This window comes from Erinaceus europaeus, chromosome 2 (genome assembly GCF_950295315.1).
Source record: "Erinaceus europaeus chromosome 2, mEriEur2.1, whole genome shotgun sequence".
NCBI lineage: Eukaryota > Metazoa > Chordata > Mammalia > Eulipotyphla > Erinaceidae > Erinaceus > Erinaceus europaeus.
This window is the reverse complement of record NC_080163.1, coordinates 108,378,355-108,406,243: the sequence shown is the minus strand read 5'-3', so window position 1 is coordinate 108,406,243 and position 27,889 is coordinate 108,378,355. Positions and strand designations below refer to the sequence as shown.

The following is a 27,889-nucleotide window of genomic DNA, read 5'->3' as shown; positions in this document are numbered from 1 at the left end:
TCCTCCCCCCCACCCTCTCTCTCTTAAACACACACATACTTGGGTAATTGGGCTGGGAGACTGACAAACTATTATGTATTCAGGCAGGAGGCCCTATGAGAGCACTGCGGACAGCACTAACGGAACTCCTAGATGCTGCAGTAGTGCTGTGGTCTCTCTCGCTCTACCCATCATCTCAAAAAAAAAAAAAAAGGAATAAAACTTAGATTGGGAAACTGCTCAGTGCTATCAAGGATGCAGGAGTACCTGGGTTCAGTCCCTGACACCATATTAAAAACAAACAAGTGGGCAGGGGAGACAGCATAATGGTTATGCAAACAGACTCTCATGCCTGAGACTCCTAAATCCCAGGTTCACTTCTCTCCAACACCATAAGCCAGAGCTGAGCAGTGCTCTGGTGTTTCTCTCTGCACGTGTCTCTCTCTGCATCTCTCTCAAAAATAAAATACATAAAATTTTAAAAAAAGGAAAAAAAAAAGCAAAATGACAGCATCACCATTGTCTTGGCTTTATTGAGTTAGACTCCCAGTCTCTGTTGAAATACAATATAAACTTTCAAGTCTGCAGCAAAACTAGTCATTGATTTAGTCAAAATGAAATCACTTGCTGGCTGAACAAATCTGCTTCCCCACAGAATACCCACCGTTTATTCTTTTTTTTAATGTGTATTTATTTATTTTCCTTTTTGTTGCCCTTATTTTTTATTGTTATTGTAGTTATTATTGTTGTTGTTATTGATGTTGTCGTTGTTAGATAGGACAGAGAGAAATGGAGAGAGGAGGGGAAGACATAGAGGGGGAGCGAAAGATAGACACCTGCAGACCTGCTTCACCGCCTGTGAAGCGACTCCCCTGCAGGTGGGGAGCCGGGGGCTCGACCCCGGATCCTTCCGCTGTTCCTTGCACTTTGCGCCATGTGTGCTTAACCCGCTGCGCTACTGCCCAATTCCCCCACCCAGTTATTTAGTTATTCTTAGAACTAAAGTGATGAATTTATACCCTGAGACTTCATCACACATGATCATTCCTAGGTCAACGATGAGACCAATGTGGACTCATGTCATTGTAAGAACCCCCCCCCCCCCTTAGTTCTGCAAGGCCCTACAGAACAATGCTGCTAAGAGAGATAGACAGAGACAGAGACAGACAGAGAGAGAGAGAGAGATGAATTCCCAGTTGGGTAGCATGAGTTGTGCCCCAGCAGAGAAAGAGGCTGTTGGTGCAGGCACACGCTAAAGCTTTGAGGTCACCGGCGGGTCTCTGGCCTCAGCCTCCAGCCATTCAATGAGGATCTGATTCACCTCGGTGGGTCTGGAAAGAAAAGCAAAGGCAGGTTAACCTGTCAGCACCCACTCACTGGTGTTAGGCAGCAGAGCCCTTATGGAGGTGAATGGCAAGGCGTTGATCTCCCCCACCCAGGACCCCCATCTCCTTACTTCTCCACCTGTGTCCAGTGTCCACTATCCTTAATATGTCCCCGTTTCAGGTGGGGGATCTGGAAGAAAAATCCACCCAGGAGAGTGAGTGGCCCTGTACAGAAGCTCCATGGTTCAGGTTAGTGCTGATCAGTGGAGACTCTAGGAAGGGAGTCCCTTCCTCTCTGCTCCCCACAGCCACACTCAATAAACCTGCAAAGGTTCATCCCAACAAACCTGCAAAGCTGTCTAAAGAACCCAGGTCCTCATTCTAAAATGGAAACAAAGCACAATCTCTCCCACTAGGTCACATCCTGGATCCCCAAACCCTGCTCTTTCGGACAAGCATGTCATTTACTGAGCTCCTCCTATGAGCTCGGGACTCTCTCTGCACTGCTTTATACAACCTTGACTAGAATCCTGTGGGGTCACATCAAGGCCCAGAGAGGTCAGGTAACTCGCCCAAGGCCACGCAGCTAGTGGCTAAACTAGGAGTTGGGTTCTGGGATGACTCATCACCTTACTCTGTATCCTGCCAGAATCACCGGGAGGCTGCCTGTTCACTGACTGAAGAACACCTGGCCACATCCCATTGTCAGGTCTCCCCCCTCAATCCTGGTGGTCTGTGTGCAGGGCTATTTGACTTTCCTTTTGGAACCCGAATTCCCACAGTGGGGCAGAGCACCGAGCACAGAGCACCGAGGGCAGAACAAGCACAGGGATTTCCCTCCTGACATTGGCTTTGATGAAGGAGAAGGTGAGTCAGGCTGCAGAAAATGTTGGCAAAGACAGCTTTCTTCACAGAGGCAGGAGCAGCCCCTACTGACAGAATGAGCCTTGAAAAGGCTGGAAGACTAGCTTAAGGGCAGTTTCAGAAGCTGAGTCACCACAGAAATTATCCAGGATTTAGACCAGAAAGGCAGGTCCCGAGGGGCTCCCACAACCTCAGAAACCTTTCTCAGGTGGTCCCCAATACCACTAGCACATTCTTGGCAGCATCTTGCCCCAGTGAACTGGGCCCACTAGAGCCAGTGATGTGGCCACAGCCATGGTCAAGTACAATTGACCAACCACACTAGCCAGGACAGTTGAACCAGCTCCCCCAATGCCTACCACCATCCACACTTTGTGCAGAGTGCACTTCTGACCCACAGGTTTAACGTCTGGCACCATCCTTCCACAGCCTTCCTGCCCACAGGTCCCACTCAGCCCCACCCCTAGGGTCCCCAGTCCCCCAGCTCCAAGTCTGCTCTGCAGATGTCTTGCCTTTCAGCACTATCTCCTCCCCCTTCTCTCTCTGCCTGCGGAGTGAAGCCATCCAGCAAGGCCAGAGGCCACAGTCAACACCACTTTCTTTGAAGCAATTGTGCTCAGCTGTGTCTCTCTCTCTTATCCACCCTCTCCTGTATGTGGGTGAGCGGCTGGGCAGAGAGATCTCTCAGAGAGCAGGGTCTGTGTACTATTCATCTTTATCTGCCCAGTGCTTGTGGAGTGCTTTTCAACTCACACAGCTAGATAAGGATCTGAGGAGAAGGCATAAGAAGTAAAAGTCTGTGAAATGAAGGAATGAATGAACAAGTGAATGAAGGAATGAATGAGTGAATACGTAAATAAATGAATGAGTGAGTGTGTTAGTGATTGAGTGAGAAACATCAGTCTGAGTTGCTGCTGCCAAGGCATGAACATAATCATACTCTCTGAAGCCCCAGGTCAAGCAGAAGGTTCAGCCCAACGCCCTTGTATGTTCTCACAGCCATCTCTCCTTGGGGATCTGGCCTCTCCCAGGAAGTCCCATGACCACAGTGCAAACTGTGCCCTTACCCAGTTCTCCATGTGCTTGGACATCTCAGGGCTGAGCACCATGTCCTTCTCTGCGGTGACCATCAGAGCTGGGATCAGAATCTGGGAGGCAGAAGTGCAGAAAATCAAAGTGGCCAGGAAAGTGAGGCATGGGGTGTGTGGGGGGTGATGGTGGTAGTCTCTTCCCACACCCCACCTTCATCCAGGGCCTTCCTTCTCTGATTTGCCTGAGGGAAGAGGAGGGGCTTCTTTCACTACTATCCACCCCTCCCACACACATACACAAAGAGACCCTAGCTGTACCACTGAGGCCCTGGCCTTGCTTCTGCCAGACTTGCACATAGGAGGCTGGAGTTATACAGTGATGGTGTAGGAAAATGGGAAGCAGATAAATTGCTCTGTCCCCAGTTCTGGCCACCAAATTCCTGAAACCCTTTCAATGTCCTAAGTGGTAAGAGCAATAGGAGTGCCCTTTATTCAACTGTGGTGACTTTGGGTGGCCTCTTAGAGGGGTCCCCAAAAAAGACCAAATGTGGATCTAAAGCTGGGGATATTCCACCCAACCCCCTTCTTCAAAACAAAAGGGGTTAGATATGAAGTTGATGATCAACCTTGCCTACATAAAGAAGAAGCTTCCACAAAAATTTCAACAGTATGGGGTTCAAAGAGCTCCAGGGGTGATGAACACATTGATGTATGAGGACAGAGTGGCATGAATCAACCCTAAAGGGACAGAAGTTCCCTGACTTCCAACCCCTGGGGAAGAGGAGCTTCGGATCCTGCCAGACCCTGCTCTGTGTCTCTGTTCACCAGGATGTCCTGTATCCTTTACCATCTCCTCTAATAAACTGCAAGCACATGCCCTTGCCTTGAACTGCACTGACTAATCCATGGAACCTGAGGAAGAGGGTCCTGGTGACACACTGTACTGGAGACTGGTCTCTAAGGAAGGATTGAGCCCTTCACCTGTGGGACTCAACTGGATCTCTAGAGAGTCTCAGAGAACTGCTTGGTGGGGAAACCCTTACCCATCCCAATGCTTGTAATGACCAAAAATGTTAGAAGTGGATTATTCTGGGTGGTGGTGGGGAATACAGGTCCAAAAAGGATGACAGAGGACCTAGTGGGGGCTGTATTGCTATATGGAAAACTGGGAAATGTTATGCATGTACAAACTATTACATTGTTGAATGTAAGACATTAGTTCCCCAAAAAAGAAATTAAAAAAAAAACCAAAGAAGTGGATTATTCCATGTGTGTGAGAACAAACATAGACACAGAAGAGGAAAAGATGGAGTTTATCCCATAGGCTGAACAGTGTAGTGACAACACAGGTTTTGTGTACACATGTGGTCAGGCATATGCATGTCTGAGTATACACTTGTATGTACATCTATGCATGTTTCATGCATATGAATACATGTGCATATGTACATATGTGCAAGTGTATACAGATTTATATGACTGTGTATCTGTGTGTAAGAGCAGGTATGCTGCCCTGCTTTCTGTGACTAATATTTGTGGTCTTGAAGTTAGCAGCAGAAAGGATGAAAGATGCCCTTGGAAACCAACGTCCCTTTTCTGTGAATTAAGGAGATGTTCATAAAGGACAGCCAAGGTCCTGGAGCCATGGGCCAGCCCACCCTTATCAAAGTGATGTGAGAAATTACTTCATTCTCCTCTATCGGGCCGGTCCCTAGTCATCCTCTTTGTCCTCATGCCAACACCACAATTTGCAAATAGCTTCTATTTGTCCTTGGGTCAGGGGATGATGATTTCATAATTTCACCGTATATCCAGACCACGTAGTTTTCACTGCTCTGATCCCTCCCAGGGGCAGCCATCTGGGGACATTCAAAAGTGACCTGAAGCTGAAATGGATTCTGAGGCTGCTGTGGGTTTGTGCCAATTCCAGAATGTTCCAACTCAAAATGGAACAAGTGCTGGAGTATAGGAAGAGGTAGAAGGGGAAGGATCAAGATACAGAAGATCACAACAGGAGAAAGGAATGACCGAGCAGAGCACCATGGGGTCCTCTTCCCAAAGTCCTTGTCATCGTGTCCCTGCATGCTCTGGGAAGGACACACTGAGCTTATTCGTCTTGACTTGCAGCTTTGTGACTTCTGTCAATCACGGATTAGAATGACAAGGACTGAACTGAACTGCAATGAGGTGTCGGGCACTGCATTCATGGGGCATTAACCATGCCATTCTCACGCAGTTTAGCAGAGTGGGTGTTACTGTCACTTTCATGCTACAGAAGTGGCAGTGGAGGGTAACAGGGGTAAGTGCACTGCCCAAGGTCACACAGGGATCATTCCCCAGGCCACTTGCCCTCCCCACTCTTCATCACCACATTCTATGCTCTGCAGCTATAAGACTGAATTCTATGAAGCCAGGTTGTCCATTTTGCTGGTGGTGTTGTTGTTAAGGCCGGCACCCATGATGCCTAGAGTATGTTCATTTGAAGTCAATTGTTGAGATATAAGCAGGGAACTGAGTGAGTGAAGGAACATGCCAGTGCAATCTGCCAAAGGTCTGTCATGTTCTAAATGTAAGCCAGAGACCTCTTTGCTCCCTTGGCAGGTCCAGGGATAGGAAGCCTGTCTCTTACCAGACAAATGGAGGGAGGCTGAGGCTCAGGATGACTTGACGAAGGTGACCCAGCTAGAGGTTGAGAGCAGCTGACCTCCTTCTCTGACCAAGGGACCTTTCTTGTCTTTGGGAATGACATGGGCCAACTGACCTAAAGTGGGGACACTGTTGGAGATCTGGAAATTCTGGATGAGGCTACAGTGACCTGGACAGACTCCCTGCTCTGCTCCCCAGTGCCAACCTCTTCCATCTAAGAGATACAGCCACAAGATAGGTCCTGAGAAACATTCAGATGGAGGGGGCTCCAAAGTCCTAGAGGGACAGGACCTATGGAAGAAGCCACTGACTCAAGGTCATTTCAACTCTGAGCCAAGGCCGTATTCAATGGGTGGATGGGAAGACTTGATGGCAGCTCATGTGGGAGAGAAACTCCTAAACTGGCACCCACCTTCCGTGCCAAGGCTTTGCAGCTCCATTTCCAGTTCGCTTCCATGTTCCGATACCAGTTTAAGGGGCCTCTGAGGGAGACAGGTCAGGGAATAAAAATAGGCAAACTTTTAGCAGATGGTGACCCTATAAACCCACAGGGACCAGCTCCCACAGACTTCTCAGGAAGAACAGAGGTTTCTGCAGGGGGAATGGGACACTGCCCTGGGTTCATGCCCTGTGGTTCCACATATATCGCAAGATTTAATGAGTATAGCCTCAGAAAGAGACAAGAAAAAATTTTTATACAATTTTGTACCCCACTATTAATCATAAATTTAAAAAAAATGTAGCTCCAGAGAATGAACTCAGGGCCTCTTGCATGTGCAATGCCATTGAGTGGGCATTGGGGCCTAATTTCTTCTCTTTAGCGAGAAAGAGGGAGAAACAGAGAGAGAAGAGATACTACAGCACTGCTCTCCATTCATGGAGCTCCTTGGTGCTGTCTATAGTGCTCTCACTGAGCTCAAACCCAAGGCTTTACTATATTAAAGGTATGGGCTTGATCTTGGCCTTACCATATACAATTATTGTGCTTATGTGGGTTATGTTTTTCTGAAGCACTCAGAGCCAAAATTTTGATTCTCACAGAGGTTGTGAATGAAAACAAAAGGTTACAGATATCTACCCTGCACATAAGAGAGGACAAACTGAGTTAACCGAAGGCAGCACAGGTTAAGCATTTTCAGGTAATGAGCCTCCCAGCATTGGAGGTATTCAGAGGCCAAACAGAGGCCAGGCTGTGGGTAGAGGGACACTGAGCCTGACCCTGTAGTCTGACAGTCTAAAAGCCCTCCCCCGCCCCCAGCTTCTCTTTTTGGGGCCCAGGGCCCCATCCTCTTTACCTGAAACCAGTCTTCTTGAACTGCTGCACATAGAATTGAATGTCCTCCTCCGAGGTGATCCTGCTGAGGCTGGGGTCTTCTGGGGTTCTTGTGAAGAGTCCTCCTGGTGGTCCGGGAGATGGCACAGTGGATAAAGTGCTGGACTCTCAAGCATGAGGTCCTGAGTTTAATCCCTGGCAGCACATGTACCAGAGTGATGTCTGACTCTTTCTCTCCTCCTATCTTTCTCATTAGTAAATAAAATATTTAAAAAAAAAAAAAAAAGAGTCCTCCTGCAAGAAATTGCTAATTTCCTCTCCAGCCCTAGGACCAGGCACCCAGGCCAGGCACAGAGCTATTTCTCTTGTGCATCTGAATGGACTGTCTTTGTTCCTTCACTAGTTCTTCCGTTTCCACAATGAGCCAATCTCTCAAGTCCTAAGACTGTGCTCTCTCTACTTGTTATTATGGCTCTCTAGGCTCCAAGGAGTCTGTCCCCAGAACAGCCACTTCAGACAAATTCCTTAGCTTTTCAAGGATGTGCTTTCCTCCATGGGAGTGGAGAAGGAATAAAGGGGTTTTTTTGCTTTTTTTTTTTTGGGGGGGGGGTTATTAACTTTTTTTAGTTATCTTTATTTATTGGATAGAAACAGCCAGAACTCAAGAGGGAAGGGGGTGTTAGAGAGGGAGAGAGACAGAGAGACACCTGCAGCCCTACTTCACCACTCATGAAGCTTTCCCCCTGCAGGTGGGGGCCGGGGGCTCGAACCTGGGTCCTTGTGCATTGTAATATGTGTGCTCAACCAGGTGCACCACCACCCGGCCCCGCCTTTTTTTTTTTTTTTTTTAAGGATACAATGATGATTGTTAGCTGATACATCCAACAGGGGAGTAGGCAACTGTGTATACAGCCAATCCTTAAGTGGCAGCAATGATTATTAAGAAAGATGTACCAGGGAGACAGCTCAGTGGTTAGTTAGGACAAAGAACTTATGGGCATGAGGCTCTAGGTTCAATGACTAATGTTCTTCTCTCTCTCTCTCTCTCTCTCCATATATATTGTACCTGGGACCTTGGAGCTTCAAGCATGAGAATCTGTTTGAATAACCACTATACTATCTCCCTCACAGAAAGAATATATATCTCAAAAACAAAATATTTATTTTACCTCCAAAAGAAAAGATGTAAGTGAATAAAGTCAAGACCACAGGGTTGGGGTAAAGTGTAGATTTAGTACAGATGCTAGTCCAAGAGTTGGAGGAATGTGCCCTGATCTGCTGGGGCTTGGACTCCTGTACTTCTGTCCACCCCAGCAGGGGACTGAATGTGACTGGACACAGTGCTGGGATGGAGGGAACACCAGGGGACTATGACATGGGGCTCAGGGGGCTCGCCTGCCCCCTGCCTCAAGAGCACCAGGAGACCATGCGGAGGTCAGCTCCTTCTGGGGTATGGGTCCTGCCCAGCAGTGTGTGGGGTTTCTCAGAGCTCTAGGAACCCTCCCAGCTATTCTTGTTTAAAAGCCTGACTCAAAAGCTCCCTGGAGGAAAAATAAATCTCCAAGTTCTGTGTGAGCAGCCTAGAGTGTGGGTAAGTGAGGGTCATTTGCTCATGAGAGGGAAGTCAAGTTCAGTGCTGGCAGGGGCTGTCTGGGTCCACCCAGGGCATCTGGGTAGAGAAATACTGATTTAACGTTCAACTAGCTCTTCTGTGATCCACTTGTCTTCCCCACCGCCACCGCCTCCAGATATCTCTTACCCCTTTCTTGGACTTTGGCCGTAGAGATAATCACCTGTAGGGAGAAAAGTCAGAGAAGATGCCATGGGGGAAGTAACAGAAGTATCACTGAAGCACATTTCAGGTCAACTGAAAACCCCATCGTAAGCTTTACCAGTTGAGCCATTCCCTTAACTGCTCTTTCTTTTGTTTTTTGTTTGTTTGTTTGTTTTTTTAATATGGTCAGTAGATTTATGAATCCAATCAAACCTTTAATATGTATTTAAAGAAATTCCAGTTGTCCTATTTCCAAATAATTTAAGCATTACTGTGTTGAGACTATTTTCTATTAATCTGTTTCAATGCTAAAAAAAAAAGTCAAAATAAAAAAAAAAGAAAAAAAGAAAAGACCTATGAGAACCAAGCTAAGAACACAAGTTCTGGGTTAGGGTGCCTGGTGACATGCAGGTTATATAAGCACCATTATATATCACCTGGCAGGAACAGGGTGTGAGGCCTTCTGTTTATGGTAGGCAGGAAGTTAACAATAAGGTGTTCTGTACTTCTCCATTACAAACCCAGTAAAATGTAGGGTCCCCAGTTAAAGGTTGGACTAGAAATTATTCACTTATTATGGCAGACAGATGTCCAAGGGATTGGCTCAATCCATTTGGTGCTGAGGAAAGTGCCCCCCCTCCAAAAAAAGGGTTACTTTCATAAGTGTCTGGCTCTAAAGGAATTCTGCATGACCAGGTAGCCCCCAGGATAAGAAGTTAAGAACAGCAGCAGCACATGAGCCTGGGCTGGTACAGACACCAGGAGAACTGGCAGAGGCAAAGGTCAAACCACCAAGTGAGTCAGGTCATTAGTATTCAAACAATCAACATTTTTTGGGGGGTAGTGGTACACTTGGTAGAGTGCACAAGTTACCATGTGCAAGGATCTAGGTTTAATGCTTCGCCCTCCCCTGCATGGAGGAAACGTCATGAGTGATGGAGCAATGCTGCTCTCTTTCCCCATTCTTTCCCCATTTATTTATTTCCCCCCAAAAATCAATGAATGAATATGTGAATAAATACATAAATAAATAAATGGAAAGGAAAGAAAAAAGGAGAAGGAGGAGGTAGTATTGGTGGCCACTGGGAGTTGTGTGGGCACAGAGTCCATAATAACCCTGGCTTCAAAATAAATAAAGGGCTGGGAAGACAGCATAATGATTCTGCAAAAGACTCTCATGCCTGATGCTTAAAGGTCTCAGGTTCAACCCCCAGTGCCACCATAAGCTAGAGCTGAGAAGTACTCTGGTCTTTAAAAAAATAAAACAAAATAGGGGGGCCGGGCAATAGAGCAGCAGGTTAAGTGCACGTGGCGCGAAGCACAAGGACCAGCATAAGGATCCCAGTTCGAGCTCTGGCTCCCCACCTGTAGGGGAGTCGCTTCATAAGCAGTGAAGCAGGTCTGCAGGTGTCTATCTTTCTCTCCCCCCTCTGTCTTCCCCTCCTCTCTCCATTTCTCTCTGTCCTATCCAACAACAACAACATCATCAACAACAACAACAAGGGCAACAAAAGGGAAAATGAATAAAAAAATTAAATTAAAATAAAAATAAAAAAATAAATGTTTTTCAACTTTGTGCTTCTTCTTTTCCTTGGTAAAACTGAGATGGACTTCCTGAGGTTAAGAAAAGCAAAATCAAACTGGTCTCAGGCTTGTAGCTTGGAGAGTATGACAGTCTCTCTTTGGAAGCAGCCACACCACCAGCACATTCTTCGATTTCAGTGGACCAGGACAAGGTTTTACCGATAAGCACCCCAGATCTGGTGCTGAGCAGAACTGGTCAATGGGGGGGGGGGGGGGGTTCTGCAGTGGAGTCTTCTAGGGCCTCCGGCACTCACCCTGGATGAGATTACTCCATCATGTTCTGTGTATGCACTGTTTGATTATAGCACACTCCTCTGCTGGGCAGGCCCATCTTGCCTCCACACTCCAACCCCGCCCCTCAAGAAATACACATGATTTTTCCTGGAAAGATAGGTCTCATGTCACCCTGTGTGTACTCAATATAAAACCAGATGCCTATCTTTTATTTTTTGAAGCTTGCTTGCAGTCCATGTTAAATCCATACTTTTCAACTCTAGTTGTTTTCAAGCCAGTGAACCCCTTTTCTTTTCTTTCTTTTCTTTTCTCTTCTTTTTTCTCTTCTCTTCTCCTCTTCTCTTTTCTTTTTTCCTTTCCTTTTCTTTTTTTTAAATATTTATTTATTCCCTTTTGTTGCCTTTGTTGTTTTAATGTTGTAGTTATTGTTGTTGTTATTGATGTCATCGTTATTGGATAGGACAGAGAGAAATGGAGAGAGGAGGGGAAGACAGAGAGGTGAGAGAAAGATAGACACCTGCACAGCTGCTTCACCACCTGTGAAGTGACTCCCTTGCAGGTGGGGAGCCAGGGGCTCGAACTGGGATCGTTACGCTGGTCCTTGTGCTTGGCGCCACCTGTGCTTAACCCGCTGTGCTACCACCCGATTCCCTCTTTTTTTTTTTCTTTTCCTTTCCTTACTGGGGGGGGGGGGGGGATTAGTGGCTTACAGTCAACAGTAAAATACAGTAGTTTATACATGTGTAATACTTCTTAGTTTTCCACATAACAATTCAACCTCTTCTAGGTCCTCCTCTGCCTTCATGTTCAGGGACCTGAACCCTCTCCCCCACCCCAGAATCTTTTACTTTGTTGCAATACACCAACTCCAGTCCAAATTCTGCTTTGTTTTCTTATTTTTCAGCTTTCTCTCCCTCCCTCCCCTCTCCTCTCTCTCTCCCTCTCTCTCCCTCTCCCCTATTAGTAATTTAATACTGATAGAGAACATTGTGGGATAAGAGGAACACAATTCATACAACTCCCACCACCAGAGTGCTACATCCCATCATTCCCTCCACTGGAAGCTTCCTCATTCTTTTTCCTTCTGGAAGTATGGACCAAAGATCTCTATGGGGTGCAGAAGGTCAGAGGTCTGCCTTCTGGAATTGCATCTCTGCTGGAAATGGGCATCAACAAGTCTATCCATACCTCCAGCCTGTCTCTACCTTTCCCTAGTGGTGAACCCCTTTTGTAGTCAATGGTTCCTATGACCTTCTGATGGCACTTCAACCCCAGCTGGAGTACGTCTGCACTGATTAGGTGCTGCTGAAGGTGAGTTCACCAACCAAAATCATACATCTCCCTCCCTCTCCTCTCTCTTACACACACACACACACAAACACACATACACACACACACACACACACACTAGGTGCCATAGCAAGTGACAGCATAGCAAACAATAAAATATCAACTAAAAGAACTTGCTAAGAATTGTCACTGTGACTGTGAACATGTGGTCCAATAACCCGACAGACAGATCATCTCCCTTCACTAATAACCAGACAGACAGATCATTCTGATTACAGAATTCAAGAAATGTCAGGTCACTCATTCCCAGGCCCTGCCATACCAGTTCCCCAAGTCTGCTCTCCCAGGCACAAACCCCACCCAGGGACCAACACCCCAGGTCCCCACTTGCCCCCATGTCTCTCACCTCATCACTTGTTCTGAAGAAACTTTTAAAAGTCCGACTCAGGTTCTGTTCCAGTTCTGCCTCTGCTATGCCCTGAAATAATCAAGGTCAAAAGGTCAAGTTAAGGAGTCTATAGAAATCTTGGAGACCATCCCTTTACCCAGATCAGACTGAAAGCAAGCAGCCCTCAATTTCTGTCTCACCTAGCCCAAGTGTCAATAGAAGTGTGATGACTAGAATGCTCATATAGAAATGTACATGAAAAAAGCAGGCCCTAGTAAAGTGCAAGATACTAACAGAATCCTCTACACCTTAAAGGAGTCAGTTTTATTTATTTTATTTTCTTATTTATTTATTTATTTTTGATATTTTGATACTTATATATTTTTTATTTTTCAGGTGGGGGAGACAGCATAATGGTTATGCACAAAAGACTTGTACCTGAGGTCCCAAAGTCCTCAGTTCAATCCCCCACACCATAAATCAGAACATTTTTCCTCCTAGAAATGTATTCTTCCAAAGATAGTGTATTACCTGTAAGGATCCCTCTAGGGTTGTGTGGGAGAGCTGTGTAGGGATAGTATGAGGACTGAGGGGGAGCAGAAAGAAGAGTCCCAAGGATTCTAAGAAGTTATGTGGTAAAGCCCAAAGCTATTCCCATTCTCACAGTGATTACAAACCAACAGTCTACTTTCCTAAGGCCTGAGAACCAAAGTTCATTGTAGACAGGGTAGGGCTTGGAAGGAAGTGTCCTAGAAGCCAGGAAGGGACCTTTTTTCCTTCCTTCCTTCCTTCTTCCTTCCTTCCTTCCTTCCTTCCTTCCTTCCTTCCTTCCTTCCTTCCTCCCTTCCTCCTTTCCTTCCTTCCTTCCACCAGAGCACTGCTTAACTCTAGCCAGATTGCTGGGGACTGAACTGGAAATCTCAGATCCTCTGGTATGGATGGCTCTTTGCATAACCATTATGCTATCTCTCTATCCCAGAAGGAATTTCTAGAAGCCCAAAGTCCGTCTCCTCACACTCTATCCTTGCCCAAATACCTCCCCCCCCTGCTCCAATCCAAGCCTTGTCAAATGGGGCAGCTAATTTGGGCTTCACATCAACCAGAGGATCCTAAATCTGCAGGCTGGGGTCTTCTGGATCTGTGATGTTTTCGGGTACAAAAAAAAAAGGTTTAATTTAATTCATCTTTCCCAGAAATTAAGGTCCTTTGACCTGGCTGCTGTTACAGAAAAAGTGTAAAGAAAGTCAGCTGTCCTTGAGGCAGGGATGTCTCAGAAGTGCCTGGAGATGATAAGGAATTTTCAGGGACAGAGCCCCCAAGGGGGCCAGCAGGGCTGGATGAAAGTGAGCAAGTGTATCAGTGTGTCTTAGGTCGTTTGGGCTGCTGAATACAACCTTAGGTTGGTAGTTTAGCCATACAGACCATAAGGGCTGGGGAGCTGGGAGAGTGGTTTGTGCACCACATGTACATCCTTGATGCCTCAGAGATCCTAGCTTCAATCACTGACTCAAGCCCATATGCTAGAACTGAGCAGTGCTCTGGTCTCTCTGTTTATTGAAAATAAGTACATATTTGGGGGGGGGGAGAATCACAGGCTTCGCCGTCTGGAGGTAAGAAGTTTAAGAATAAGGTGAGGGTCTTGTCTCACTGTGTTCTGACATGACAGAGGGGTCCTCTCAGGGGTTAATTTAATCTAATTTTTTAACCAGAGCACTATTCAGTTCTGGTTTATGGTGGGAGGGATTGAACCTGGGACTTTAGAGCCTCAGGCATGAGAGTCTCTTTGCATAACCATTATGCCATTTACTCCTGTCCTCAGGGGTTTATTTTATAAGGCCATTCATTCCATTCATCACACTAATCCACCCTTGTGACCCAACCACCTCTGAGAGACATCCCTTCCTAAAGCCATCACTTTGGAAAGACTAATTTACTTATAGAAGAGAGAAAAAGAGAGACAAGAACACCACTCAGCTCTGACACAAAGCAGTGTCAGAGGATAGACCTGGGGCATCTGGGGCCTCAGGCATGCATGTCCTATGTCTGACACTGAGCTCTCTCCACAGCCCTAGAACCTTCACTATGGAGAGACAAAAACAGTCAGTGCTGCCAATCAATTTCGTTCTCCTTTCCAACTGCTCCCCAAAGCACCAGCCAAACTGAACTTGAGGATGGGTTTTGAACAATTGTCCCACCTCTTCATCCATTATACCTTCCACCAAGGACAGCTTCTTCCCTGTTTGACCTTCAGGAAATCTATGCCCTTTCCACCCAAGCACTGCTTTCCCAGGAAGTCTGCCTTCTTCCATCACAGATAGAAGACCTTTACTTGGGGTCTTGGGGGTCCCCACTGGAGCCACCTTTTACTTCCTTTGGGTCATCCTGGAACTGGATGCTTCAATCAGTCTTAGCTTCCAACTTGTGACTGGTTCAGAGTCAGAGCAGAGGTTGGACTTGCTTTCTCCCCTTTATTCCTACTTCCTGACCTGTGACCATCTTGCTATACCACATTTTATTCATCTTCACCTCATGTATCCTGATAGTCCAGGGCCTAAGCCATGTGGCACTGCAGGGAGAGAAAGAAACATTTGCCATCGTACAGTGCTGGGTCAGCAGTTTCGAATTGCCAATGAAAGTGAAGTTGGTGTGTTCATTACAGTCTGCTGATATCTGTAAATTTTTATTATATTGGGGGATCAATTGTGGCCTTCTGCTCCCTGATTGGAAAAAGGCAGAGGAATGTGTGACATGACTGATGAGAGGCCTGGCCAGCCCTGCATGTCACCAGGGCTCATTACTCTTCTTTATGGAGAGCAGTTTCCATTCCAGGAACAGTAGCTGTTTGGAGAGCTCGGGGCTGTATATGAGAGTGGGGGTGGGCAGGGAGCCTCCAAAGGTCCAGAGGTCTGGACAAGGCTTTGGTGTTTACAGGGCCCTTTCAAGAACAAATGGTTGCCAAAGAGGTTAATCTAACAAAATCAGAGAGGGCACAGAAGCAAATAAGTCTGCTCGGCCACATCAAAGGGCATCAGGTCTCATTCTCATCAGTGAGAATGAGGACAAAGGTGACGGTCAGGCAACAGAGAAGATACCCTTAGTCCTCTGTTGCATGCTGGGACAGAACAGAGGGAAGGGAAGTCAGGCGGTAGCACAGCAGGTTAAGCGAAGGTGGCATAAAGCACAAGGATCCTGGTTTGAGCCCCCGGCTCCCCACCTGCAGGGGAGTCGCTTCACAGGTGGTGAAGCAGGTCTGCAGGTGTCTATCTTTCTCTCCCCCCTCTCTGTCTTCCCCTCCTCTCTCGATTTCTCTGTCCTATCCAACAACAACGACATCAATAACAACAACAATAACTACAACAATAAAGCAAGGATAACAAAATGGAATAAATAAATAAATAAATATTAAAAAAAAACAGAAGGTAGGGAAGTCTGGCTGGAAGAAAGCATTTGCTGTGGTCTCCTCATTGTAGCAACCTCCCTGACGGATGGAAGAATTCCATCTCCAGCCCGCAGCTGTCAGGTGAAAGGGTTAGATGAAACTTAGTCTTCCTCATGGTATCCTGCTTTTTTTTTTTTTGGGGGGGGGGTTGTGAGTAGTGCCTCTGACAGTGAGTTGAATATACAAACAAAGGTGTAAACTAAGAGGGTAGAGTGGATGCCGTAGGGGAAATTTGGGGGATCCTCTCACCTCCTTTAGGGTTATCTTGGCTGGCCCAATCATTTATTTATTTAATATACCAGAATTCTACTAACCTCCAACTTCTGGTGGTGCTGGGAATTGAACCTGGAACCTTCAATGCTTTAGGCATAAAAGTCTTTCTGTATAACTACTATGCTATCTTCCCTGGTTGGCCCAATATTAAACCTCCTTCCCTTTAACCTGCCTTTTTGTCCATCCCAACAGGTGAGATAGATGGACCTCAGAAGTTGTGATGGATTGAACTAATGTTTTACCACTGAGATGGGAGAAGCCACTTCAGTCAGAAGGCAGTTCCCAGCATGTACTTCTGACCCTCTCAGACTCACTCCCACTCCCACATGCTATCTGGCTCTCATCAAAGGGCTGGGGCCAGGACTCTGCTTCACAGTCTGCTCACCAGGATAAGGATCATGTGAATTTCTTTTAAGCTGTTGAAGCTAAATGAGTGCCCACTACTACAGAAAGCTGAAGTTGGTCACACCAGCTTTTGCATGAAGGAAAATGCTTTATTGCTGTTTGGATCTGCAATCAGTGCTCTGGAGTAATTTACTCAAGTCAATCTCCTGCCCTTGAAGGACTGTCTGTCTTTCATCCAGGTGGAATTGGAGGAGGGCAGGGAAGCCAGGAACTGGATTTGGGGGCAAGCTGGGAAAGTAGAGAGAGGCCCCAGATCTTCCTATCACCACAGCTTCTCAAACTTCCTTCTAAAAGAAAGCCTATTTGGGGTTGTAACTATTCATTATTTCAGTAGAGCAAAGCTAGCAGGAAAAGTGTAGTGTGTGAAATTCTGATGCTGAATCTGTTCTTTCCAGATTCACTGTGAATGTAGTAACTGCTGTTCTAGAAAAGACTTCCTGTAAAAAATAAAAGAAAGGAAGGAAGGAAGGAAGGAAGGAAGGAAGAAAGAAAGAAAGAAAGAAAGAAAGAAAGAAAGAAAGAAAGAAAGAAAGAAAGAAAGAAAGGAAAGAGTGGTCTAGGAGGTGGCACAGTGGATAAAGCATTGGACTCTCAAGCATGAGGTCCTGAGTTCAATCCCCAGCAGCACAGGTACCAGAGTGATGTCTGGTTCTTTCTCTCTCTCTTCCCATCCCTCTCATTGACAAATAAATAAAATATTTTAAAAAATAAAGGAAAGAAAAAAGAAAAGAAAACTCTGTTTAGGGACCAGGTGGTGGCACACCTGGTTGAACACACATGCTACAATGCACAAGGACCTGTGCTTGAGCCCCCTGGTCCCCACCTGCAGGGGGAAAGTTTTGAAAATGGTAAAGCAGGGAGTCAGGTGGTAGCACAGCCGGTTAAATGCATGTGGCACAAAGCCCAAGGACCCCGGTTCGAGCCCTCGGCTCTCCACCTGCAGGGGAGTCACTTCACAGGTGGTGAATCAGGTCTGCAGGTGTTTATCTTTCTCTCCCCCTCTCTTTCTTCCCCTCCTCTCTCCATTTCTCTTTATCTTATTCAACAACAATGACAATAATAATAACTACAACAATAAAAAAGTGAGGGCAACAAAAGGGAATATTTTTAAAAAAATGGTAAAGCAGTGCTGCAAGTGTCTCTCTCCCTTTCTATCTCCCCCTTCCCTCTCAATTTCTGACTGTCTTATCAAATAAATAAAGATAAAAAAAAAGAGAAAAATTACTGTGACCAGCTCAGGTCACATCATCCCTCTCCCTACAGCCATATCAGAAAGCCTGTCTTTGTGAAACACTGTTCCACTTTCAAAATATCAAGATTCCTCAGAAAACTAGGTGCAGGGTCTGAGGAGTAGCTCACTCAGTAGCATGTCTGCCTTGCCAGTTGCACAGTCCAATTTCAAGCCCCAGCACCACAAGGTATTTCCATAGCACTGAGGGAGGCTATGGTGCTGTGGCATCTCTCTCCTTTTTGTTTTCTTCTATCTGAAGTAAACAAAACAAACAAACAAGAAAAGAAGCTTGGTGAAATCATGAATGCTTGAGATCTGATGCCACACACACACACACATGGAGAAGGTGATGCCACACACACTGCCAGGGTGGTTGTCCCCAGGCTCCAAGATGCTGATTTACATAAACATCAGAAACCTGGGCAGAAATGGAAAGCAGTTTATTACTCTCTGCAGAGAGAGGTGCAGAGCGCCACCTCAGAGGGGACAGAAGTAGATCAGACACTCCAAAGACAGCACTGGTGTCACTTCTCTGTTCCCTTCCTTATATCAGAAAGGCTATGTGACAGATGTAGCCACCCAGGCTGAGGTGGGACCTCACCCTAAGTCAAGTGGCTTATAGATAACTATGCTGACCAAGTTCCAGACTTCAGACCCCTCCCTTTGGTTTTTACACCTCATCAACAAAAACAACAATAAAAAAACCAAGAATTTATTCCCATGGAAGGGACAAAAGGAAAACTATGAAAGTTGAAGAAACCCTGGGGAAGAAAGCAGGGCACAATGGTACTTTTAAAGATTTATTTATGTATTTGGGGGGGTGGAGATAGCATAATGGTTATGTAAAGAGACTCTCAAGCCTGAGGTCACCAAATCCCAGGTTCAGTCCTCTGCACTACCATAAACCAGAGCTCACCAGTGTTCTGGTAAAAGAATAATAATGACAATAAAAATTTAAAAAAATAAAATAAGACAGTGGCTTATAAAAATATACTCAGAAAGGTAAAGTTCTTCCATATTTATTTATTTATTTACTGAGAGAAAGAGAGAGAGAGAGAGAGAGAACTAGAACACCACTCTTCTATGTGAGGCCAGCACCACTCAGAGATTGAATTTAGAACCTTATTTTCTTGAGCCCTGTGTTCTACCATCCAGCCACACCACTGATGAAGGCACTCTCTTTTAAAATGTATTGCTCAGCTGTGAAAAACAATTGCAGCAATGTCTCCCCTCAGAGGATTGGCTAAATAAATCATGGCCCATCTATTATCTCGAAGCATGAAGCAGCCATTAAAAAACATGAGGCAAATCTTTATCTACTGACAGGAAAATCGATCTAAGATCTCTTAAATGGAAAAGCTGGATGAGTCCATTTATTATAGAAATTATATCTGTGCCTGAACACTTACTTAAAAAAGTGTATTTTTAAAGATTGCCTGGAAGGAAAAGTCACTAAACTATGAATAGTAGCTATTTTGTGATGAGTAAAGTGGGATTTAACATTTTACTCTAACACTGCAATTTTTTAAGGAGCAAGCATAAATTACTTATAAAGTAAGCCATGCGACAAATTTCCAGCTACCCCTGTAGCTTGAAGGAGTCACAGTGCTATAGGGGGTCAATACCTAGGGAGAAAAAAGTCTCAGTGGAAGTTGGGGGTACCCTTTTGCCAGGTGAAATGGTTTCTCCTAACTTTAATTTCCTTTTCTATTTTTCCTACCTTACTAGTTGGCTAAATACTTAAAAGTGAGTTTGGGTGCTTGAAATCTGCCTAGCACTCCCTTTATATAATATTCCAGATACACACGTGTACATGCCAATGAAAAAAAATTTAAATATTTTTAATTTATTTACTAGCTAGAGACAGAGAGGAATTAAGAGGGGAGGGGGAAGAAAGAGGGGGAGAGAGGCAGATACCTGCAGTACTGCTTCACCACTCGTGAAACTTTCCCCTTGCAGAAGGGGACCAGGGGCTTGAACCTTTGTCCTTGTGTAACATGTACACTAAGTCAGGTGCGCCACCACCTGGCCCCCATTTTTTCCCCAAAGAAAAGTATTGATCAAGGGGGTCAGGCAGTAGCGCAGTGGGTCAAGTGCACATGGCAGAAGCGCAAGGACCAGCATAGGGATCCCAGTTACTAGTTCCGAGCACCTAGCTCCCCACCTGCAGAGGGGTCACTATACAGGCAGGGAAGCAGGTCTGCAGGTGTCTATCTTTCTCTCCCGCTCTCTGTCTTCCCCTCCTCTCTTGATTTTTCTCTGTCCTATCCAGCAACAATGACAGCAATAACAACAACAATAATAATAACAACAATAAACAACAAGAGCGACAAAAGGGAAAAATATAGCTTCAGGAGCAGTGGAGTCATAGTGCAGGCACCGAGTCCCAGCAATAACCCCGGAGGCAAGAAAAAAAATGAAAGAAAGAAAAAGAAAAGTATTGACCAAAAAGTGACAACAAACATACCCATCCAAAAAGATTTGTGTATACCTATGCTCATAGCAGTATGATTTGTAAAAGCCAAAATCTGGAAGCAACCCAGGTGTCCAAAAACAGATGAGTGGCTGAGCAAGCTGTGGTATATATATATATACAGTGGAATATTACTCAGCTATTAAAAATGGTGACTTCGCCTTTTTCACCTCATTTTAGTTGGAGCTTGACGGAAGATGGAGCTTGAAGGAATCACATCAAGTGAGATATGTCAGAAACAGAAGGATGAATATAAGGTGATCTCACTCATAGGCAGAAGTAGAAAAACAAGAACAGAAGAGAAAACACAAAGCAGAACTTGAACTGGAGTTGGTGTGTTGCACCAAAGTAAAAGACTCTGGGTTTGGGGAGGGTTTAGGTCCTGAAACATGATGGTAGAGGAGGACCTAGTGGGAGTCGAACTGAAAAATGTTATGCATGTACAAACTACTGTATCTTACTGTCAAATGTAAACCATTAATCCCCCAATAAAGAAATTAAAAGAGAGAGAGAATAGGCCTCAAATGGAATCACCTGAGCTAAATGTCAACCACCACACTGGGACTCAATGCCTAATCCGATCACTGTTTCAGTTATGGAATCAGAAACCTGCCAGTCTGTATCACTTGTCAGTGCTCCTGAGGCCATCTACCCGATAGAACCTTGTGTCCCTAAAGGAAGGTGACTTTGTCAAAAAATTACTCACCCTATCCCTCTTTCTGCCTATAAAAGTCATTCATTTTGTACAGCTCCTCAGAGCTACTTCTTTGCCAGATGGAATGTGGCCAGATTCAAGAATCACTGACTGAACATGTTGTTCTTAAACAAAAGATCTATTCTGCTAAGAGGTAATAAAAATGAGCAGTGTTGGCTGGTGGACAACATCTGCCCTGGTCTGGGGGATCAAGAAGCTGAGAGAATACCTAGGTCCTGCAAAGATGCTCAGAACCCCAAGATTTGACTCAATAGCTCTTTCTCACTCTCACTCTCTCTCTCTTTTAAATGGCCACCAGGGTTGTCATTGTGCCAGCAACTTTTTTCTTTTCAATCAACAAGACAGAGAGAAATTGAGAGGAGTGGGAGAGATAGGGAGAGAGAAAGAGAGATATCTGCAGACCTACTTTACCATTTGTGAAGCTTTCCCCCTGCAGGTGGACACCAGGGGCTTGAACCTGGATCCTTGCACATTGTAGCATGTGCTCACAATCAGATGCACCACAGAATATCCCCCTTAACTCATTAATATTTGTATGTGACCCTAGGAGTGAATTCAGGGCCTCAGGTATGCTCCCTGCCCCCACCAGTGCCTGGTCCAACTCTTCACTTTTTAAAAATATATAATTTATTAATTATTTATTGGATAAAGACAGAAAGAAACTTAGAAGGAAGGAGGGAGGGAGGGAGAGGGAAAGAGAGAGAGACGGAGACCTAAAGCACTGCTTCACTACTTGTGAAGTTTTCCCCTGCACAGGTGAGGACAAGGGGCTTGAACCCAGGTCCCTGCTCATTGCAACATGTGCACTCAGTTGAGTGTACCACCATTGGGTACCCATTTTTTTTTCTTGAGGAGGGTTAACAGACACAGAGGAGGGAAGGCACAAACAAAAGTGACACTCCACCATACATAGAGCCCCCCCCCCCACCCCCCGTAGGGTCCACAGAGCTCCCAGGTAGTACTGTGGCTCAGGCCCTTGAACATGGAAAGATGCAAGGTATAATAGAAGAGCTATCTCACGACCCTGGAATTCTGAGATTAAAACAGAACAGACTAGGCTGAAGCAGCCCAGCTGATCCCATTTACCTTGGCTCCTACAGCTGCCACCTCTGCCTCCCTTCCTTATTAAATAAATGCAAAGTCTAGAGTCCCTTCTTTGTGTTGGAAAGAACAACATATCTTTCCAATTTCAGTTTCTACTGGACTTGGCAACTTTGCAGGAGAGAGTAAACACACTGGCTGTGGGTTCAAAGAGCCGGGAGGACTGGATCTGAACCTGGAGTTGATAGCAGTTGTACCCTGGAGTGCTCAACAAATACAATCTATGTGTGTGCGTGCATGTGTGTGTGTGGGGGGGAGGGTGGGTGTTGGGGTGGGGAGTGCTGACCAAAAATCCTGGAGCTTCCTCTGCATTTCAGTAGTCTGGAATGATCTGGAGCACAGGGGTGACTTTGTGCTTGTGGATGGCTTATGAGAGAGAAGGTAGGGAACTAGGTTGGGAGAGAAGGCAAGCAGAAGGGGCTTCCAACAGGCAACTCTGGATGAAAGAGCTGTTCTTATTTAATTTTTAAAAAATTTATTATTGACTGAAAGAGAAAGAAAGGAAATCAGAGCATTACTCCAACACACTGCTGGGGATCAGACTCAGGACTTCATGCTCACAGGTCAGATATTCTACTTGATGAGCTAACTCCCAGACCGCGTCAAGTTTTTTTTGTTTGTTTTCAGCCAGAGCACTGCTCAGCTCTGGCTTATGGTGGTGCTGGGGATTGAACCTGAGACCTTGGAGCCTCAGGCATGAAAGTCTTTTTTTAAGATCTTATTTATTTGTTAATGAGAGTAGGAGAAAAGAAAGAACCAGACATCACTCTGGTACATGTGCTGCCTGGGATTGAACTCAGGACCTCATGCTTAAGAGTCCAGTGCTTTATTCACTGTGCCACCTCCCGGACCACAGCACGAAAGTCTTTTGCATACCCACTATGCTATCTCCTGGGTCCACTTACTATTATTTCCATTATTAATAAAATGAGATGCTGGGGAATACACTGAAGGCCTTATGTGTGTGCAATATTGCTGAACAGCCTCTCTGAGCCTCCTGACCCAGCCCTGTGTCTGCCAGGAGCCTTAGAATATCTGTTTGCTCATCTGAGACATAAGAGAGGCCAGAAGGCCCTAGCCATACATGCCATTAAAAAAAACACACCAAATAAAACAGTTGTAACCTGAGGGTGGGGTGTGGGGTGTAGGTAGGCAGAAGAAAGGAGAGGGGAGGGGAGGAGGAGAAGGAGAGGAGGAGGAGGAAGAGGAGGAGAAGGAGGAGAGACACCAGAGCACTGGAAAGGAGCTCTATTATGCATGGAACTTTCTGGTGCTGCCCATGGTGTTCCCATGTGATGCCAGGTCAGTTCAAACCCAGGACGACAAGGCACACATTTAACTGGGTGTGCTATCTTCAGGTCCCATGCTATCTTTTATGTATCTGCTACTGAATTCAGCTAAGAAATCTCCCACATAGACAATCCATTTTCAGCAGGGTAGAAATGAGGACTAAAGATAGGAAGTGACTAGATCCTTTGTTTCATTATTGAGTGGGTGACAGACTTGCTGGGACCCCAAATAGGCCCCCTGTGTCTGTCTTGATAAGGCCCAGTTGCTGGATTCTCTCCAGCCCCAGTCTCTAGGTGCCCTGCAGTGCCAATCTGAATGGCTACCATCTCTCTGCCAAGGCCCTTTGTTTTTAAGAATAAAACCATTTCTTAAACTCTTCTCGCTGATCTTCTACCCAGCTGCTACCTAGACAGAACAAAGGAGCTGCTGATTTCCTCCATAATGACTGTAACCACCCCTGAAAGCACCTCATCTTCACTGGGGATGCAATTACTCTGCCTTGGTTCCAGAAGGTCACTTCTTCAATTAGGCTTTAGGTTGATCCTGGTCTGCAACCCGCCTCTTTCAGCAGGCAGGGAGGTTCAGCTGCACAGAGCAGTCAAGGCTCCCTCCCAGCACAGCTTAGGGGACTTCGCTCTCATTTTGAAGCCAGTTCGGCCTCCTGACCCAGCCCTGTAGCTGTCTGCTAGGGAGTCTTAGCATATCTATTTGCTCATCTGAGACATAAGAAAGGCCAGAGGGCCCTAGCCATACCTTTCATTAATAATAATAATAATAATAATAATAGTAATAATAATAATAATTTCCTTTCTGCCTCTATGAGTGTTTAACTCTTTCAAAAGGAACATTCCTGACCCCTTCTTGGGATCAAAGAATTTTATAAGACTTGTTTTCTCCCTTGGCTTTGAGCCATGACACTGACTGCTTCTCAAGAACCTGTTTTTATTTTATTTTATTTTATTTTATTTATTATTTAGAGAGATGCTGAGAGAGAGAGAGAGAGAGAGAGAGAGAGAAACACCAGATCACTGCTCAGCTTTGGCTTATGGTGATGCAGGGGATTGAACCTAGGACTTCAGAGCCTCAGGCATGAGAGTCACTTTGCATAACCATTACGTTATCTACCCCAGCCCAAGAACCTGTTGTTTTTTTTGTTTGTTTGTTTGTTTGCTTTTCCATCACCAGTTTCTTTTCTAGTGTAAGAAAGGAAAGGATTGTGGATAGCCATCACACCTTAGACGGGAATCCAACTTCTAGCTCAGCTGACAGGATTTTCATGATACCATCACAACAAGAGGATGAGTTTACAGTGATCCTCTACTCCTTTTGATGCCAACTGCAACTCAGGGCTTACTTTCCAGGCTTGTGCAAGGTCTCACTCCACATTGATGAGTTTCTCACTTTTGCCACCTCTAATCTTCACTGTGCCCAGCTGTTCTCTTATCAGGAGGACAGTTCCTTTTCCTTTGGCCCAAACACTGGGCTGAAAAGTATCTCTAAATTCCTATGTTGAAATTCTTTTTTTTTCTTTTTATCCCTTTCCCCCCATGTTGAAATTCTAACTTCCAGTTCACTCAGAAGGTGAGTGTATCTAGAGATGACTGTAAAGAGGTCATTGAGATATCATTTGAGGGATGAAGGCTGGCAATGGTGCATGTGGTAGAGCATACACATTATAGTGTGTAAGGACCTGGGTTCAAGCCCCAGGTCTCCACCTGCAAGGGGGAGGCTTTGGAAGGAGTGAAGCAGGGCTGCAATTATCTTTCTCTCTCCTTCTATGTATTCCCTTCCCCACTCTATCTCCATATATACATTACTGGTGTGCCACCACCATGAAAAGTCCAGCTGAGCACTGCACTGACTTCACTCAAACTCATTCATAATTCCTTTTTTAAAATTTATCTTTATTTTATTTATTGGATAGAGACAGCCAGAAACCTAGAGGGAAGGGTGTAATAGAAAGGGCAAGACAGAGAGACACCTGCAACATTGTTTCACCACTCACAAATCTTTCCCCCTGCAGGTGGGGGGACTAGGGGCTCGAACCCAGGTCCTTGCGCATTGTCACATGTGTGCTCAACCAGGTGCACCACCACCAGGTCCTGTAATTTCTGATTAATGTCAGAGAATATTACAGGGAACCAACATCAAACTGGAGAAGGAAAAGACAGATAAAAGGGAGCAGAAAACAGGCTCCCTGATGGGACCATGTTATTCAATATTCCACACTTACCGGTTTTTGGAAGTAGAACTGGTAATCAAAGAGAGGATTGGCTTTCATGGCCTCCATTGGGTGCACATTAGGATTCCCTAGTATTAAGGGAGTATTCAAACTGGCCACTGCCCTGTGGAGAGAAAAAGCACCAAGATGTTTCCCTGACAGGTATTGCTTGTCCTTCCCAGTCCTGAAAAGCCAAGTTCAAATGCTCTCCTCTCCACAGAATCTTCCATGACGTTCCATTGCAGAAGTTGTTCATCTTGACCTTCTCAGGTATCTCATGCCATATATATATATATTTTTTGGGTGGTGCTGGGGATCAAACCACAGCTCAAAGGCATGCAGAGCATGTGATGTATGCTGCATCCCTGGCCCCTTCTGTGACTCGTGTGATAATTTTTCTCATAGTAGTAACATGGATTAATAGTGTTCTCTATTAAATTATAAGATGCTCTTTGAGTATTATTTCTTTCTTCTAGTATATAACATGGAATAACAACCAGTTCAGAGTAGACAAGGTGAGCAAGAAAGGGAGAGGGTGGGGGCTTGGAAGATAGTTCATTTGGGTAAGGCATATGCTTTGCCATGCATGTGACCTAAGTTTGAGTTCTGGTACCATGTGGGAGTTCCACAGTACAAGAGATGCTTTGGGATTGTGGTTGCTTTATTCTCTCTATCTATTGGGTGGGGGGGAAGGACTGAAAATAAAAAGATGGCTCAGAAATGGTGAAATCATGTATATGCAAGAACCAGGCTCTACAAAAAAACCAAAACAAACAAACAAACAACAACAACAACAAAATGGAGGAGAACTTATACTGTCCACATATTCTAATCTGTGTTGAAATATGTCGGGCTGAGCGGCAGAGAAGAGAGAGAGAGGAGGTCCGGAGCAAGTGGGGTACATAAATCTTTATTATTGGATCAGGAGGGGGTGGCCCAGGCCATGTGGAGTCAGCCGAAAATGGCCGTCCCCGATACCTCACCACCTGGGAGAGAGAGAGAGAACGAGAGGGCACTGAGAGAGAGAGAGCCCGGGGGGGGGGGGAGTGAGAGAGCTTTTATTGGGCAACAACCAGGGGTGACATGTGGGGACAGGATTGGTTAAAAGGGGCACTGCTAAGATTTCGTGGGGCGTGGTAAAACCTGGGGCCGGGACTGCATCAGAATAATTCCTCAGCATCAGAAATAGTGATGGCACTCTTCAGATCCTGACATTCCTGAATGGAAACAACATTTCCAAGCCAGCAGGAGAGAGACAGCAGAGGAGTGGAATAAAGAAATCATGAAAGAAACTTCTGACATGTATATAAACAGCAAAAAGTACTAAAAGGACAAAGGCAAGTGGTCACATCCCTAATACATACTACATACCCCCAAGCCCAGTAGCCTGCTGACTCAGGAAGACTTCTACACCTTGGAAGGATCCCCTTCCAGGAGTTGCCTGACCATATTCTAGAGTTATCCTAGAGAAACTAGGATAACTAGACACTTCAATACACAAACAGAGAGGTACTGGGCACCCTTTTTGTGACATGAACTATCTAGCAAGTGAGGTCTAATTAGCCAACAGCTTTCTGTCCCTGGAGGACTCCTGGGGAGATGAACTGTGGGAAGGTCTGAGGAGTGGAGTACAGTGAACTATTTGCAGCAGCCTGAAGCCAGGACATTGAATCTCTAAGAGAGAGCATCTTTTGTCAAAATTACTCCCTGAAACAACCATGTGGCCACCCTGTTCACCTAGATCTGTAGCCCCACCCACTCATCAGTGTAGCAGACACTTGCAAAAAATAAAAAAAGAGAGAGAGACAGAGAGAGAGACAGAGAGAGAGAGACAGAGAGAGAGAATTCTTTGGGAAACTGGAGAAACTTCATCAGACCAACATTCATCCCAATGGTAGTAAGGGGACTAGTTTGACATTCATCTATGACAAGACCTCTACACACTAAAACCACTACCACCACGAAGTGTAGTGAGTGCATAGGCAGTGGTACCACCATTAGAACATCAATCCACCCATTCCTGAGACATATTACAAGGTGGCTAGCTTCAGGAGTCTTGGAACCAACAGACAAGAGGCCATCTTGCATCATATTTGCACAGCAACATAGACTCAAAGGGCTGCTGAAATCACAGTGCCCCTTTCCTGACTTCTCCTGGAATTTCAGGTTGTCAGTCACTGAACTACAAAGGCTTCTTGCCAGAAATTTCAGCCACAACTAGTATCTACACCCTAGAATGATCAACAGTTACAATGGAACCTCATCAACTACTGAAGCAACACCACAACTAACATGACTCAGGCATCAGTGGCAAACTCCACCTGACTGGAACATTGTTACCAGAGAAACCTGT

The 27,889-nt window shown here is 45.4% G+C and overlaps 1 protein-coding gene across 4 annotated transcripts in view; it reads right to left on the bottom strand.

Annotated features, from left to right (window-relative positions):
- Window positions 1-492: 492 nt before the first annotated feature.
- The window catches only part of EPHX2 (epoxide hydrolase 2), a 71,920-nt gene continuing 44,523 nt past the window's right edge, over window positions 493-27,889 (bottom strand). For 2 of the 4 annotated variants that reach the window (XM_007517256.3, XM_016185634.2), the window contains 8 exons: window positions 25,549-25,660; window positions 12,407-12,478; window positions 8,878-8,911; window positions 7,141-7,243; window positions 6,258-6,327; window positions 3,236-3,316; window positions 1,436-1,494; window positions 493-1,310 (listed from right to left, as the gene is read on the bottom strand). In XM_007517256.3, coding sequence (XP_007517318.1) covers window positions 1,232-1,310; window positions 1,436-1,494; window positions 3,236-3,316; window positions 6,258-6,327; window positions 7,141-7,243; window positions 8,878-8,911; window positions 12,407-12,478; window positions 25,549-25,660 — 610 coding nt within the window. In that variant the 3' untranslated portion in view covers window positions 493-1,231. Of the gene's footprint in view, window positions 1,311-1,435; window positions 1,495-3,235; window positions 3,317-6,257; window positions 6,328-7,140; window positions 7,314-8,877; window positions 8,912-12,406; window positions 12,479-14,914; window positions 14,955-25,548; window positions 25,661-27,889 lie in introns of those variants that run through there. The other 2 variants (XR_009548210.1, XR_009548211.1) reach the window with 2 other exon arrangements.